The 18,775-nt window shown below is 36.8% G+C and overlaps 1 protein-coding gene across 1 annotated transcript in view; it reads left to right on the top strand.

Annotated features, from left to right (window-relative positions):
* The first annotated feature begins 1,354 nt into the window (after positions 1–1,354).
* The window catches only part of ptgir (prostaglandin I2 receptor), a 41,632-nt gene continuing 24,211 nt past the window's right edge, over positions 1,355–18,775 (top strand). Inside the window, exons 1-2 of the mRNA XM_079824632.1 lie at positions 1,355–1,739; positions 2,732–3,658. Coding sequence (XP_079680758.1) covers positions 2,834–3,658 — 825 coding nt within the window. The 5' untranslated portion in view covers positions 1,355–1,739; positions 2,732–2,833. The remainder of the gene's footprint in view (positions 1,740–2,731; positions 3,659–18,775) is intronic.

The following is an 18,775-nucleotide window of genomic DNA, read 5'->3' as shown; positions in this document are numbered from 1 at the left end:
ACAGGCCATTAACTTGAAAGGGAAAGAATTATATTTGATTCCTGCAGAAAAAGTGCTGTGTGGTTATTTCTCATGGCTTCAGGTTACTTTTGAAATATTCATAATGCCTGCTGATGGACAGCAGCAACAATCAACACCCCAGTCAAATTAAATACAGTAGGCAACACACACACACACACACACACACACACACACACACACACACACACACACACACACACACACACACACACACACACACACACACACACACACACACACACACACACACACACACACACACACACACACACACACACACACACACACACACACACACACACACACACACACACACACACACACAGACAAGCCACAACAGACGCACCAAAATATTATCTAACTTCAGACTTGGGCGTGATTTTCATTTGTATTAGTGGATGATAATACATTCTGCATGCTGCATATAAAACATGCAGGCAAATTATGTAAAGCGCATGCGAGTTTGATGTGGTTCATTTTATTTCAGACCACAATCAGACCACAGTTATTACGGAGGATCTCCTTTTGCACAACATAGCTATAGGTCCACTGAAGCAGATTAGAAGTACATCTTGGTAACGTTGAGGAAAACACTATGATTCTTCCCCATATACTATCTTAAAAATAACATTTCCATTCAGAACCATAAGGGTTTCACAGCCTGATATCACAGGCAAAAAAAATTACCACAAAGAGCTTTTTATTCTCTGTCTCTTTATAAAACCATCTATGATAGATAGACAGACAGACAGACAGACAGACAGACAGACAGACAGACAGACAGACAGACAGACAGACAGACAGACAGATAGATAGATAGATAGATAGATAGATAGATAGATAGATAGATAGATAGATAGATAGATAGATAGATAGATAGATAGATAGATAGATAGATAGATAGATAGATAGATAGATAGATTGCACTTAATAATAATACATTAATTGTTTTACATTAGCATTCAATTTAATTTGTTTAATTATTATTTAAAAATTATTTTGAAGGTATATTATAAAATTTGCTGTTTTATTTAATCTGCATATTTAGGCCTAACTATAATTAATTATAATATATTTCTGAAAAAAAAATTTAATAACTAAATTGTCAAATGTTTCAATTTATTTTTCAAAACCATATATTCGATGACGCGTCATCCATGTACTTTAAACTCAAACTATTTTTGTAGTAAACTTAAATATTGTAAACTTTTTGTAGTAATTGTTTACATTATTACAATCTATGTGTGTTGTCTGTAATTCAGTCAACAACGTATCACGCAGATCACTGAATAATGAGAAGCAGTGAAAGCTGTCAGATGCCCCTCCTTTCTTTTCTCACGCTGCTATTTTAACCGGAGGAGGGAAGTCATACAAGTAGTCTTACTCTTGTCTACCTTTACAACGAGCGTGAGGAATGAATAGGGTCAATGCTTTTCTGACAGTTTTGTTTGGTTTCAGGCGTAATGAACTCTAGTCTGAAATTATTTTGCGCGTTAAATTCGGTGGTTGGCCAGAACTGGCTAGACTAACTAAACTAACAACCGTTTGAATGAAAAGAAACTACTGAAGAAACGGAAGCTCGAAGACATAGCATAATATCGACGTCGCTTTGAAATATTATGTTTGGAGTGACTGAAATACTACTTATATGTTGGTTAGTGAGTGATGTGGTTGAGAAGAGTGACCGCGCGCAGCAGTGATGGACAGTCCGCGGACAGGTGCGTACTGACTGCTGATTTAAAATGATGCTTTATTGCCACGACTACTTGTTGTTGTGAAATTATTGGAGTGTGATGAAGTTTTCCTGCGAAGGAACATCTGTTATAAACTGTGATACATGATGATACATAACATGACACACGCTTAAATGCACTCATTTGATCAAGTTTGTATGTGAAAGTCACATGTGAAAAAGCATAGCAGGTTAGGAGTGAAGAGTTGCATTGAAAAATTGACATGATTTCAGAATTTGTTAGTATTTTGGTTTGTCCCTCTTTCTTTAACTTCTCATATTTGCATAAAACCTGATGATCATGTTCTCCAGCTTGATTTGAGAATGACCCAAACAGCATCTTATGCTTCAGTTGTAACCAAAACACCTGGTCGTCTTTACAAAGGAGTTTAATATCACAGATATACCTATTTTTATTAATAACATAGTGCAAAATTCAACCTCCAGGTTAAAAAAATAAAATAAAATCCCCTTTTTCTGCAGACATTTGCACCTCACTGTACTTTGCATACAACAAAAAACATAATGTAGATAATCACTGCATACAATAAGCATTCTAAAATTGTGCAGTTGTTACCATAAAGATCTAGTTCTACCTGAGGTGATTGTTCAAATAACTTATTTTTGTATCAGAAGGTTTATTCAGTCATATGAAAATATATTTGAATATGCAAATGTTTGTATAATAACACACTCTCTAAAATGTGAAAACCACTCTGTGTTAAACCACCTGCCACTAACAATCAATAGCGAACAGATAACTATGATTCATGGCTGTGATGTTAACTAATGGCTATTTAAAATAACAAACCATTAGATCCTGCCACAATGTCCTGTTTCAACAGGAAGTACTGTACATCAACACGGGAATAGAAAATAGCGGCCATCAGCCTATTTTTAATGGGGTTGTTAAGCAACTATGGGTGGGATCTAGGATGAGACGTATTGATTCTGAAGAAATACTTTCTATTTTTACAGACCCTCCAAGACAAAGAACTGCAAGTCTTTCACGATAGACAAAGTTGCCATTGCCCCATCCCTGTGTCTGGGCTCAGGGTTTAAGGGCAGGTCCGTCTGAACATGCTTTCAAACCAGTCATGCGAGAATATCTCCAGAATCGATGTGAATGGGAATCCGGTGATGAGCGCTGTGATGTTCATCGCCGGGGTGGTTGGCAACCTCATGGCTTTGGCCATCCTTGGTGTCCACCAGAAAGAGCGTCGAACCAAGTCCTCGGTCTTCTGCATTCTCGTGACTGGCCTGGCTCTGACAGATCTGCTGGGAACGTGTTTACTCAGTCCACCGGTTTTCATTTGCTATGCCCAGAGCACATCTCTGGTGGGTCTGACGAAAGATCAGCGGCTGTGCGGACTCTTCGCCTTCGCCATGACGTTCTTCGGCCTGGCGTCTATGTTCATACTCTGTGCCATGGCAGTGGAGCGGTGCCTTGCCATCAGTCACCCGTATTTCTACTCCAAACATGTACGGCGCAGCTTTGCTAAAATCGTCCTTTTCCTCATCTATCTCTTTACCTTCGGATTCTGCTTGCTGCCTTTCTTTGGATACGGGAGGCACAAGCAATACTGCCCAGGCACGTGGTGTTTTATCAAGATGGAGGCAGAAGGAGAGAGTGAGGATGAGGATAGGAGAACACTGACTTTCTCGCTGTCCTACGCCGTGCTCATGGCACTGCTTATCACTGTAGTGTTCTTGTGCAACGGTTCGGTCATCATCAGCCTCTGCCGCATGCACCGGAGCCAGCTGACACGTCGGGGTTCAGTGGTGTCGGCTGGACGCAAGAGGAGGCTGAGCACCTGGTTTGGACAGGGAGAGGAGGAGATGGACCATTTACTGCTGCTGGCCTGCATGACCTTCATCTTCGTCATTTGCTCCTTGCCACTCACTGTGAGTACTAGACATTTTCTATTGTTTTATGTCACTGAATTGTTCTAGCGTTTTCCAGTCTGTTTACTCAGAATCGATGTTGATGAGATTTTACAACAGTTAGTTCTCTTCCTGTAATTGATTGGTCAAGTGCTTTTCAAGATCTTTAGTAACTGTCCAGACAATCGTATGTGAGTAGTCAGCATTTTAGGAAACCCCTCTGTCCTGTGAGGCTTTACCGCTCTCATATAGCCATGCCAGGCCAGTAGTAAGGCACGTTTATGCCAAAAACTACTGAAGAACATTTTGGGCTTGCTTATAGAAGTTCCTTGTCAAACAACAATAGAATGGTGAACAAAACAGTAGTGATGGGAGGAAACAGAGCTTTTCAAAACTCTGAATCAGGGATATCAGCTTCGCTCCTGGAGGCGCACTGGAGGCTCCGTCCCTAATCAAACACACCTGAAATTTCCAACCAAAGTATTCAGGATTGATTAAAAATTACAGGCAGGTGCGTTTTATTAGGGGTGGAACTAAATTCTCCAGGACGGTGGCCCTCCAGGAAATCATGTGACTTGGCGATTTTGAAACAAACTCCAAACCACTGATTAAAAACAAAGTTTTGTAGATGTCTCAAGGCTTCGTGAAGCATTATGAGCACCCTTCAATACAAAACAGAGGTGTGTACTCATTTATGTTGACAGATTGCACTGCCATATTTCAGCCAAGTCCAACGCATACCAATATCTATAAACAACCGTAACCATGCACAAACTGAGTTCATGATGTAACCGTATCCTAATATGTATCACGGAAAATGTGATGCATTTTCTTTTGTTAACAGTTTTTTGTTAGCTTTTATTTTCAAAAAACATTTTCAGTGAGTCACTTTGCTGTTGGTGTTGCTATCCTGCCATTTAACCTGTATTTAACTTGAACAGATGGGGGATCTCATTGGTAGTCAGTGTATAAGATTGCTGTGCATTTGCATAAAATTTTACATAAATCTGAGCTTTGCTCAACTTTGTTGCAGCACCCACAGTCTATGTCATGTGTGGCACTAAAAACCAGCAACTCATTAAAAAGGATGTCTGGTGTCTTTGTTTCCCCTGATGAAAAATCCAGCATTTCTGGCCATCAGAAAAAGGGATTTGCACGCTGGTACCAGCTAAACCTCGTAAAACCAGCCTGGACCAACATGAAATTCCTGCTGGTTTATGCTGTATTTTTCTTTCCCAACCCATGTCATCCTTTTAAACAGATGTGATAGACTGAACTGCAATTGCTTTTTTGATTCTGCTTTAAAAGGTCATGGAGATTGTCTTTGCAATTTAGTGGCAAATTATTCACAGTTGTTTAGTCTAAGATCAGTTCACTACAAAATCTTTTGCCTTTAAATTGCATCCTGCTAACATATACTTACGAGTTTATTTACGTGATTGACTAAACAAGAAGTCTGCATTTTACAAATCAGCCTTGGTGGAAAAACAGCACATATTTACCTTCTTCAACCCATTCAACCCCATGAGCTGTAGGTGAGGTTTCGCTGTAGTCTTTGAGTCGCTTGTTGCAGTCACTGGGCGTGTATTTGCTGCGGGGGAGCTTGTACATGTATTACATAACAAAGGCTATTATTTTTGCATTGTAATCCCAAATGCCAGTTGATGTGTTTTGTTTTTGTTTTTTTACCACGTTGTCAGTGCTAGCTCTTAATTTAGACGCACGTTACAAACTTGACAACCCTGGAAGACTGGATTCGATTAGCCCTGTTTTTCCTCTACCAGTTTAAAAATAGATTGTTTTCTGAGTAGATCAGGTTTTTTGAAGTGTAAAAGTTGTGGAAATACAGTTATTTTGTACTGTGAGACTAAGCCTAGTTACTACTTTGAACAAATTACTATTGCTCAAACTTTTAGACATTTGACAAAAAGTTTTGTTAATAACAGTAATGAAAGTTATAACTAAGGCTATCAATCAATGTTAGATTTTGGGTTAGGGTATATGATTAAATCTGTTTTGTTTTAATAATTACACTAATGCATCAAGCTCGCTCTACATTTCCCTTTTGTCTCACTCTTGTACACTGCAGCATGCAGTATATGCAATATATTGAAAGACGACACTAATAGTATTCCCTTTGTCTCATGAGATGCTCTGCTTGTCGCCTGGAAATAAACACTAGATATTTTATCCAAAGCAAATAGTTTACATAACCAAACCATTGTGATTATTCTTTCCATACACACAGACTCAGAATCATGTGCATTTGCACCCACCCGAATGTCATATTTCCTTTGTAACATTGAACGATAAGGCACGTCTCCATTCAGAACGCGCACAGGGTACAGCTGGACCTTTTAGAGAGGCTCTATGCAGAAGGAGGTAAAGGAGGAAGGAACTATGTCTCAATATTGAAAAATACCCAGTTCAGTTCCAGTTTTTCTTAGAAGAAGACATGGGCCAATTTGTACATGATCATATTTCTAGGATTATTATATATCAGAGTGTGTAAAACTGCATATGTAGGTGTTTTTCAGCTGCAGATAGACACTTATATTTCAGGGGTTGATTTGTATTTAAACTAAAATATTACAACTTTTTTCACACCTGTATTGTCTTTTATGTGCAGATTTGATAGTTATTCTTTATCTAGAAATGCGATGTTTCAAATATAAATTATTGCAAATTTATAAAAGTATGGTCATCTTTATTTCAGCATTTACTAAGTGAAGAAAGTGTTTTCCATAAATTATGACTGCCCCTCAATTGTGGCATTATTTTTTTTAAATGTTTTTTTTTTTTTTTACTAGTTTGTAGTTAACAGGAAACAATAGTTTCAATGAAGAGCTTGACAAAGTATGAGACAAAAAGTCTAGCTGTGAAATTAGCCTTAGCAAATAGAACCGTTTTACACACACACACACACACACACACACACACACACACACACACACACACACACACACACACACACACACACACACACACACACACACACACACACACACACACACACACACACACACAAAGTTAGTTATAAAAATTATTTTTAATGTTTATACTTTCCACCACACCCATTTGTAATATAAGAGCTTTAACAATAAAGTCATGGCACTGGGAATTTGCCAAAGCCGATATCTACCTCACCACACGGAGCAGGAAATGACATGCTGCCTTTGATCACTCTGTCATCTGAATTTAATTTATTGTACGAATGCTGTCAGACATCAAGTGTTTGCTCAATAAAGATACAGTAGACGTTAACCTTGAATTGCATTTGCTGGCCATATTTCAGCACTGTTAATTCAGTGTAACTGTAATCTGCCACCTGTTTATAAGGTTTAGGGTGTTTTTCCCCCCAACTTTTATCTTTTACATCTATTGCAGTCATCAGTCTTATTGCGTTACTGTTTGTCTCATTAGTCTTATTGTGTGCAGAAATGTCACAAAGTTAAACAGACGGACTGTGTTTGTTTGAGTTCCCTGTTTGACCTTCATACAATACGTTTTTAACTTCGATTCTGGCTGAAATAAGTGTACAATGTATTATATAGAGTTATTTTAATTTCCCTTCCTTTTATGAGAAAAGAATCTATTTAGATTTGATTAAATATTGGGCCATGTGCTTAATCTGTCTTTCTTAAACTATTTAAAGAATACAGATCAGGAATGTGTGTCTGTTTTTGGGTATGACACAAGTTGGCTTGTCAATAAACTTACATGTTTGATATCTTAAAAGCAATGCCAGAAAAAAAGTAAGGCAATTCAGGGTATCGTTTTTTTTTCTCTGAAATACCATGAACCAAAAATAAGAGTAGAAACAAATATTAAAGGGATAGTTCACCCAAAAATTTAAATTGTCATAATTTACTCAACCAAGTTGTTCCAAACCTGTATGAATATCTTTCTTCTGCTGAACAGGGTGAGTAAATAATGTCAGAATTTTAATTTTTGTGTAAACTGTCCCTTTAAGAAAGTAAATAGACTCAATTTTGATGTCATGTTGACCTTAAAGGAACATTCCTGGTTCAATGCCAGTTAAGCTCAATCGACAGCACTTGAGGCACATTGCTAATGATCACCGCAAAAATAATTTTCCACTGAATCCCTCTTTTGGGTTACAGTGACGCACTTATAATGACCATATTCCCTTCCATTGTAAGTGCCTCACTTATGCCATGTTTCCATCCAAAGTTGCAAATTTAACTTATGCAGAAAATGAAATACAAAAAACACAAACATTTGCGAATAAAGCACAGTCACTGTCCCATGTCCTTAAGAGAACAAAATTGTCACTTTCTGGAAAACTGGCACAAAGTTTCAATAATAAAAACGAAGTGTCCATTTACACCAAGTGCAAATAGCGTGCCTTGTTGGCAAGTGCTATTCGCACTAGCTCTGCCTAACAATGCCTGTTTGGTAAAAACAAGATAAAAAAAATAACGGGCATATTTCAACGTTTTCAGTGGTGTAGTCAGTAAAGCATAAGGCTAAAAGATCTAGGTTCGAATACGCCTTTTGCAGAGCTCGCTCTTCTCTCTTTTCCCTCTTTTCCTATCACATATCACATCGGAAAGGCATTTACTTTCAATAAAAAATAAGAACATGTTCTAAAAATAGAAATAAAGGGCCTAACGAAATGTTTAATAATAATAAAAGCATTTATTGGGTAGGGTTAGGGATAGGTGTAGGGAGGGCATTTATTGTCCCATTAAGGCGGCATCCATTTAATAATTTTAATAAATATAATCATCTACACACTCTTATTACATCCTGTTAATGTACAACAATACTGAGGTGCAAATAGTATGTATCTGTCAAAATAAAGTATAAATAGCATCTTATTACTATTTACACATATTGCAAAGAACTAGCCTACTTTTACATGGTGTAAATAGAATATATCACGATTTTCACTTAGTATGCTATTTCACTTAGTAAATAGCATCGACAATATATAGTGTAAATATCTTCTATCGCTAAGAAAGTGTATATATAGAGTTGCTATTTACACTTATTATACAGAGTTATTTTAAATTCCCTTCCTTTTATGAGAAAAGAATCTACTTAGATTTGATTAAATATCAGGAATGTGTGTCTGCAAGCATATTTTTATGACTGTTTTTTATGACTAATAAAAATGGAATTTGCTGCAACCAAGGAAGCCACTGTGGCTCTTTTTTCCCTACATAATAAATTACCTGCATTTCAAACTGCGCAGATGAAATGCGTTGTCATGTTATCTTGCGTTCGGATGCCTTGTGTTTGGGAACGCAAATATGTTAGACACTTCTGGGAGGTCATTCTACCAAATCATTTTTAATGACCGACTTTGACTCTGGCATTTCAGAAAGACTATATTTGAGATGCTGTGCAATGAGCATAAAATGCAGCTACTGTAACCCTGTTTTAAAGAAAATAGGGGCAAGTGGGAATTATTTTGTCGTTAATCAACGTTATGCCTCAAGTGCTGTCGATTGAGCTTAACTTGTATTGAACCAGGAATGTTCCTTTAAGGTCAACATGACATCAAAAAATCATGTTGACCTTAACAAAGTACCCCTTGTGTACCAAGTGGTCCCAATACTTTTAATTGGTTTAGGTGTTGAGTTGTGCCTAAAACCCTATGGTGAGTGTAAAAATGATGAGAACATATACGGGTCAATGACATGACGTGCATATTTATGTTGTGTCCAAGTTTAGATCAAATTATTTTAAAATAATTTGATGAATTCATAACATATCATTTTATTCTATAAAGTCTATTTAGTTTGAATTTGTTTTTAGTATGTTTAAATAATACATATTATTCTATGTTTTGTTATCTTAAACCCCAAAAGTGCAACTGTCTGAACAAATGAACAACGTAAGAACTATTTAAAATGGTGTCTTAATAACAAAAATCATAATATTGAAACCTTTCATATAATAACATTTTATAAATATAATTTTAAAGCTGTTGAGATCATTGGAAAAACTCTTTGAAGCGTTTGTTTTTTGAAGCAACCTTTAATGTAAGTGCTTTTATATTTAGTAAAATTATACGCTTCACATTTCTGCTTCTACATCCTCCAAAAATTGGCCCCATTCATTTCCATTGTAACCACTGTAACCTAGAATTTGAACCTAGAAAAAAACGACGGATGAGCCAAATTTGTAATTTTAGTAATCAACATTATACCATACTTGTTATTAACAAGTTATAGTAATATTAACTCCGAAATATTCCTTTTTAATATGATTTTGCTGTTTTGCATTCCTGTGCTGTTTATTGTTGTTGAAGTATTTAAAATGATGGAATTGATCACTGGAACTCCCACTTTTGCTAATTACTGATCTTACCATCTTTGAAGTCTCTTTGTCTCTTGATTATCTGAGCTGAAGAAAGTAATGCCCAACATGAAAGCACTGATCAATACTGAGATCAATACTGAGATCAATAATGAGGTAAGCTTGTACATTACAGAGTCTCCAGAGATGCAGGCCTGGAGTCAGTGAAGAACACAATGATACCTGAGACTCGTTAGTCGTTATAGTGACCTTTCCAATCAAATGAGAAATAGAAATCAAATAACGTCAGCATGCTAAAACACACCAAATAGGGTCATATGAAACCCACATTATCATAGATATTCAGCCAGGCCTGAGATGGAACCATTGAACGCAGGCCAAACCATATTGATCGAAACATTTGTGGGAAAGGTGACCCAAAGAAAATGCTCACGTCTCCTTTGGGAAAAGGTCTAAATTTAATATAGCCAACTTTTGGATTACTTTGTATGCAGCCCCCTCCAACATGTTATTTTCGGAGTGCCCACTTTCCACAGGAAGCTTTTGATTGCAGTTTTGGTTATGTAAGTAACTGATGGAGAGTTTGATGAACAGCCGTCCTGCTCAGGCCAATGATGCTGTCACCACAGATTCATGCATCGCTGGTTTTCAATGCACCACAAGCCATAATACGCAGATAGCTATTGAGAAATGAATAATGCTGCGTGACTGAATTAGACTGGGCTTTCCTGTTTGTCTCTTCAGGCCTTCAAACCTTAAAATTTTCTTAATAATCAATAATTAAAGTGCCACAGGTATTAGTTACCATGAGCTCATCTGGCTCCTTTTGGTCTTGTTCACTAGCGATAAACTATAATTACAGTCTTCTATAATTAAGAAAGAAAAAACAAGATGATATTCAGATCATAAAATGTAAAAAAGGGAGGTGAACGTATAACTTTTTTTGTTGTTGAATTAATATAATTATTAATTTAATGATTTAAAATGTGCCATGCAAATTCTATGAAAGTTGTCCTTTACATTTATGCTACTGGTATTAGGAACTATCCCATGTTTCCTGTAAAAAATATACTGTACTTGAGTGGAAACTGTCAAATATCCCAACACTGCAACCATAATTATTCATGCCATGTTGCATGATGGGAAGAAGGGAAGTGGGACTGAAAGGCATAAAACCATTTTCAATGTAGGCTTGTTTGAGCTCAAACAAAAGCAGCTCACCTGCTGGGTTCCTGAACTCTGTGAGTTGTGGAACTGCCTAACAGTAAGTAAATAAAACAAAAATGAATTCAATCTTTATTTTTTCTGCATTTATTTGATGTCTCTTTACAGTACGACAGATGTCAGTTCTATGAAGAAAAAAAAAAAAACTCATGCCGAACGGTTTAACTGTGATTAATGGTCACATTTATCAAAATATGTTTCCTGTCTGAAAGAATCACAAAGTGAACATTATTGTATTGTATTCTGGTTAAATGGGTTTTTCAAATAGTGTCTTATGGTTTTGTGGCTCTTGTTAATGACCGAATGGTCAGAATCGAAGGATTAATTTTTTTTACTTATCCCTTATTTTTCCAAAAAGGTCCCATTGAGATTGAAAGAAATCTCTTCTTCCAGGGAGTCCTGGCCAAGATGGTCGTAATAAAATTTCACATAAACATATAACACGCATGATAAATTCTAAACAGTCAAAGCTATAATTAAAACAGCAACATGATTAATTCATTTTACACTGCAATACATTTTTGAACATATTCAAAGGAGGAATTGTAACTTAGTAACTTGAAATTCATTCCACAGACATGGAGCATAATAAGAGAATGATGATTTTCCATGCTCTGAGTGTACCCTATGTACTACTAATTTAATCCCATTTGATGATCTGGTGCTATAGTTCTGTCGACATAAGCATATGTAATTTGGAGGCATAAAACAATGTCTTTACAGTACTAACATATGTGATTTCCTCCTTTTGATATAAAGAGGACCAACCTACATAGTTGTACAGCAAACAGTGATGAGTATGTGAACAAGCATTTGTTATAAAACGCAGTGCAGCATTATAAACACCATCAAGCCTTTTCAATAAATATGTAGAAGCATGCATATAAATAACACCACCATAGTCTAAAATGGGTAAAAAAGTACTCTGTATAATTCTCTTTCTAGCTCCAAAGGGAAATATATATATATATATTTTTTTTTTTTGCTGAAAAATAAATGCTTTTCCTTTGGAGCTAGATTTTAACAAAATTATTGCCAAACCCAAAGACCACCAAACAAATGGCCAACTCCTTGGACCTCATGTACTAAGACTTGCATTGAATTCATACTAAAACATTGCGTACGGGCAAAGCTGTAAATGTGCATATATGCACAAAAAAAATCTGATTTATGAATCTCTGCATATGCAGGATCCCACGCATATTCTCTTTGTACATCCCAATTAACGTGAAATTGAGTGCACAAGCACAGCACCCCACTTAGTCTCCTTGCTTAATTAAATACATTTTAATATGGTAATGAGTCCACTTTGGCAAGCAGCAAGAAACAAAACCTTACAGAAAGTGAATTAGAGTTGCTACTATCGGAGGTAGAAACGAGAACAAATATTTTATTTGGAACGTTGTCCTCCGGAATTAATAACAAAAGAAAAAAGAAATGAGTGGGAGAGTTTGGCTGATGCCAGATGGGATCTGAAAATCGCACTGTAAATGACCTTAAAAAGAAACGGTCTGATATAAAGGTGGAAGTTAAGCAGAGAACTTCTGTGCACCGGCAAAGTGTGAACAGAACAGGCAGTGGTACAGGGATCGGTGAACTTACACCCCTTGAGCAGAGAGTTGCCTCTATTATGGGTCTTATTATGGTCTATTATGGTATTTACTCTCTGGAATGGTATCGGTTGCTGTGGGAGACTTGGATTTACTACAGGACTTCCATGAAGGTGACTACTTTCTCATTTGTTTGCTTAACTTTGGTACACATAGTTTACCAGCCTGCATTTATTTTTTAAATGCATGCAATGTAGCTGACCAAAAGTACACCAGAGATTTTACATATCCATTGTATTTATGGCAAATGTGTGTACCCATAAATAAATAACCGACTCAAATCACAGTAACAGGTACCTGTGTTTATTTAGACTTATATGGTGCAACAGTAGGAACGTCCACTCGGAGCCCATTGTGTCCGGCGTCTCTAGTGTCTCCGGCGTTTCCAGTGTTCCCCCCAGTGCTGAGGCCCGTCCGTCTGTCTTGACGCATTCTGTTCTGAGTCACAACAGCAAATCTTTATGGCCATCGAAGAAATTAAGTCATCTGAAAAATATCACTGACGCACTCACCGACATAAGCCACTCATTAAAGGAACTGGTAAAAAAATGTACTTTGTCTTTGTCGAAATCACATGTTGACGGGCCTGAATGGCTTGTTGGCTGGGCTGCACATACATTGGTCCTGGGTCGGGGTCATCTGGTGGTGCCGCCACCTCACCAAGTGGTATGCCGTGCCTGTGCACAACATTGTGCAGCACACCACAGGCCTATCTTGTCAGGGCGGTATAACAGCAGTATAACAATATAACGGTATAACAGCTTAACCCCCCCAGTCCTGTCAAGGCAGCGCCACCAACATTCAGCGTCCCAATAGCCTGCTCTATAACTGACAGAGTGCGAGAATGGGCATCATTGTATCTGTGCTCTCGGTCAGTTTGTGGGTTGGTGAGGGGAGTTAACAGCCACGTCTTTAGTGGATAACCACGGTCTCCTGATGGACAGTTGAATAATTAAAGGCAAAAAAATGTGACCGAACCATAACTTTAAATGCATCACTCACCAAGAAGCCACCCATCGCGCACCCTGCAGCTTGGAGCCTCATCCCATGCTGTTTGTAAGGATGTATAAGTCATGGGTTGACCCAGGCCACCTTGCCACAATATTTGTTAGGCGTATTTGTTCATCACATATGAAAACTTCCGATGCAAAAGCCTCTAAGCCCGTCTGATGTTTTTCTTTAAAATAAGCATTTTTGTCAGGCTTCTATGTATAGGTTTCTACCGAAGAACCGGTACTTCGGAATGCCTGAGGCTGGGATTTAGTGGGTTTGAAGTGAAAGTATTTTATGAACGTATACTATATGCGGAGAACATTCACTTTGTATCGTTATCTCATTTTTGACTGAAGTGGCTTTTAGAGGCTTTTGCTTCTGAACTCTTCCTATTATCTGCACATTTACTGAAAGGAAATGTTTCCGATTCACATATGCAAATTCTTCTTCAGATGGTGCCTTTTTATAGCAATGTGTGTGCAGTCCAATGCTCCGATTACATTAGGAAAACCCGCTATCGCTGCACTTTTAATGTTTGACTGGTCATCGTTTGGGAACCTTTATATACCTGGTAGTCATGCGGAGGATCCCGTCCAGTACAGCTGGCATTGCGTGGCTCAAAGACGACTGGCTTATTCCTGAGTGGTCTGCTAGTTCCCTTTGGAAAGAACCAGTTGCCAGGAAACCAAGTGTTGTCAGCACCTGTAAGGGAATGGGTATTGAGTGGCTCCTTGCTGTCTCTCTCAGACCCAACTCAGCACAGAGCTCCAAGAGTGTATGTATGTCCGAATTCACAGTACTCATAAAAGAGTAGGCAAAAAGTCCTCGGATTACTTAATTCTTGCTACGAATTTCTGAAGTGTGCATACGATGGACACTTTACTATCCCATGAGGCCACAGTAGAGGATTTGTGAATGGCAGTAAAGCGATGTAACTGACGCTGGTAGGTCACATGATAATGACAACATGGTGAATGTAGTATGTCCAGATTACATTCATACTACACACACTCATACTAGATAGAACATGCTTTTTTTTTGTGGTCGTGAAGTAATATTGTAACGAAGTTAAAGGATCAGGGAAGAAGGAGGCGGGAACCAAGCGGCAAAACTTTATGCTTCAAAACTGCTTTTCAGAATCCTATGGGTGATGTCACGAACACTACGTCCATATTTTTTTTACTGTAAAGCTGCTTTGAAACAATCTATATTGTGAAATGGCTATATCAGTGAATGGTGACTTGACTTGACTATGTGTGTGCCATATGCATCAGATGTGAAGTCTGAGGCTGAGACCATATTAACTTTAACAGTCTACTAATACTCTAGTTAGTTGATGTAGTTGCAAAGTTAATTATAGTTAGTAGAATGTCTAAATTGGACTGTCAAAAATAAAGTGTTACCAAAAATAAGTACTTTGATTAAAGCATAACTTTCTTTTTTCTATTCTCTTTCGCCATACTCATTTTCTTGGATCATGAACTAATTGCAGTGGTTGAATTATTTAAGAACTTGCATAATTATGTTCAAATAAACTGCAACAATGAGGAAAGATTCATTCAAAATATTACTTGTGTTTGGAAACCTTAAGGGTGTCCAAAGCTCATTTCTGTGCAGTACACAGGAAAAAGCAGGTCTGTAGGCCTTATCTTGGACCGAGATCGTGAGCTGACTCTCATTGTAATTCAAATGATTTACCAAATTAAAAAACAGAGTCTATAGCCAGCAGCCTTGTCTACTAATACACAGACTTTTTTAAAAAATGTGTGGTTTTTTTGTTGAACTGCGCCAGCTGTTGTTATAAACCACAACAACAACAACAACAAAAACGAGTAATGTGTGCTTCCTGTCTTACATGTTGTTAATGAATTTTGAGTGATCTCGCATGTTTGATATTTGTCTTGGATTCATTCTTTTAAAAAATAAATGAATGAATCCAAGCATGTTTGTTTAGTACTCTTTATGCTTAACCTTATGACATGCCCTGTAAGATCATACAATAGATCAAGAAAATGAATGTTTATGCAGTTCACAAATAGGGAGTTTCAAACATTTATTTTGCTTTTCCTGTTTTCTTGAATGATATTTTATGATTTAAAACCTAAACAATGGTGACCTTCATTTTAATGTTACATTTTAGCCCCACATTGATCTCTGACTGAAATATTACCCAAAGCTCAAAATACTCAATACTCCCTGATCTTTATCAGGATGCTCTTTTTCTTTTTTATTTTCTCAGAATGACAGACTCAGATCTTTGAAGAAACGAAAATAGCCACCAGAAATAATACTGAAAGAGGCTGTGAACTTTTCATGTAGGTGAATAACATTTGGGGAATTCCCTTTGGTAATGAGAATTTTACTATTTTATACCAATACTTTTATCAGTCCTACAAGATGGTATAGATTCCTTTAAATTATTATATGTGCACATTTGTGTGCAAATGTTCTTATTGTTAAACTTTAAAATTTAAGTAAATTGTTCTTGTTAAACTTTTAATCTTTCAACTCCCTCACACATGGTTTCACTTTGCATTGCAGCATGTCTTTTCCAAAAACAGTTGGCAGAGCTTCCATCTGTTTTGACCATTATTATAACAATGATCTTAGACATTTAACATAAATAAAAAATGCCAATGTCCACTATAACACCCTGCGGCAACACTGAGAATGCAAAGAATTCTTGCATTGCATTATAAACGCATTTCAGAACACGAGAATGCTTGGAATTGAGAGCTGTATCAGGTCAACAGCACACACACACAAACCCATAAATCATGTAACTGTGGCTGCGTACTTGCTTTGATCTGTTGTTTTTTGTGTGTGTGTGTTTTTTTTTTTGCTGTCCTAAACCATCTTCAGTGTTCACTATTTAAGACATTCATACTCCAGGAGCAATGATAACAAAATAAATAAAAAGGAAACTTCATCTAAACAAACTTTGAATGTTGGCTTGCCGGAATGTTTACAAAAGCATTTAAGGTTTGTGCACTCCAAAAATTCAAATTCCAAATTATTTGCCTCTTGCAACTTAATTTGTGTTCAATTTACATAATATTTTTAAAACTGATGTTTAATTCATTAATTTGTGTTAAAGCTACATTAATCATTTTTGCTGACCATAACTGGGCAGTGGATAGTGCCCAGCATGCTTTGCAAGAGACTGCATTGGGAGAGTAAATTTAGGGATTAAAGTGTTATTTTGTTTTTCAGTAAAGGGAAAGATGTTGTTAGTTAATGTTAGTGTTTAATGTTCAGTTATGTTGGACATTTAGAGGATGTTCTGTAATGTTTGTGAATTTTGTGGTTACCATTATGCAGAAGAGTGGTGTCTGTGGACACATCAGTCTTTTCTTATTTGTTCATTATATACATTGTTTAAAATGATGAATGAAACTGCATATAATTGATTTCTCAATTAAATCTTTTAACTTAAGTTTGACAAGCATAAAAAGTAATTTTATAAATGTATCAATTTCATTTGAGCTGTATCTGATCAAATTGAGTTGGACCTTTTAATTGCATTAATTTTTTATGAGTTGGGGCTACACATATTTATAGGATGAAATCTGGCCCTCACTTAAATTGAGTTTGTCCAATGAGTAATTTTTGTGTGTGTGTGATGCTGATAAATGGATGGATAGACGAATGTGGCTAGTATATCTTCGATTATTTGGTCTTAGAAGCACATGTTTAATGAGAAATGTTTATATTGAATTTTGGGTTATCACATTAAAAAAAGCTGAACGGAAACACTAAGATGCACATTTATTCTGAAAATGTACATAAAAAAACATATGCACTCAATTGAGGTAAATAAATGGATATGTGCAATGATGGAAACACATTTACTGAATAAATCTCTTCATACGCAACAAAACTCACGTGACTTTGCCTCACCAGAGGATGTGATTGGATAATTAGACTAACCAGCGAACCAATTGCATTGCAAAACATCTTGAATGCTGCTTTGTTCATTTTGGAATTCCTGAGCCAATGTCTGTCATCAAACTGGTTAGGTACGATTCCCTCTCAGAACTCTCTTGCACGATTGCGTTCGCATACATCAGGCATTCGAAAGCAAGATAATATGACAGCGTTTATTGTTTTCAAATGCACACTCTGAGACGCACGTCATTTAGGATGTACGAAAAAAGAGCAGCAACTTCCAGTTTTATTAGATATTGCATAAATAGTTGAGAGATGTTTGTTCTTTTACTTTCTTATGGGAACCTTTTCTTTTTTGAGATGTTGAGGGTACATAAATCAAAAAACATTATTTTCATATTATTTTATTTTGACATGTGGTCAATATATAAAACGACTTGACTGATAAAAAAAAAAAAATTCAGTTGAATTGCTTCAAACGTATAAAGAGCACAGTGTGCCTCATTGCATCCCTAGACATTTGGGGCCTGTGGTATTCTTTCTGTGGAAGTTTGAAAATCTTGAATTTACTGTACATCTGAGAGGACAAGTTCATCCTCAAAGCATAATACGAGATAATACTGCCTTTGTTTTCTTGGAAGCGACAAAAGATTCTTCGGAACTTTTCCAAAGTACTCTATTTCACCTATAACCTTTGGGATTTTTTTTCAGTTGTAGGGGGTTTCAAATATCTTTTTGAAGAGACAACAGAATACCATGTGAAGTGCTCCAGAAAGGTCAGTCGGCTGCTTGCATATTCCCATGTTTTCAGAGTTTGTAGGGACTTCAACTTCATTGATGTACTGATTTTTTTTGCAGACTGAAAGCATGCATATTTGGATATTGTGAACATGTTTTGTTTTCTGAATCATGTCAGGTGTATAACAGATAGAAAACGAGATAATAAATCAATGGGTTTTACAAGCACTGGTCTTATTCAGTGAATTTTTGAATTTCCCATTCATTTCCTATGGTCGGTCATTTTTGACCGAAGAGCACAAGTGGGTAGTTGTTTTTTTTACGACCACTTAGCATGCTCGAATCATTCTTAATGCCATAAAAGTCACCAAGTTTCATATCATTCCGATGAAAC

The sequence above is a fragment of the Gobio gobio genome (genome assembly GCF_949357685.1).
Source record: "Gobio gobio genome assembly, chromosome: 8".
Taxonomy (NCBI): domain Eukaryota; kingdom Metazoa; phylum Chordata; class Actinopteri; order Cypriniformes; family Gobionidae; genus Gobio; species Gobio gobio.
Note: the sequence above shows the minus strand (reverse complement) of the source record. Positions and strands in the feature narration are given on the sequence as shown.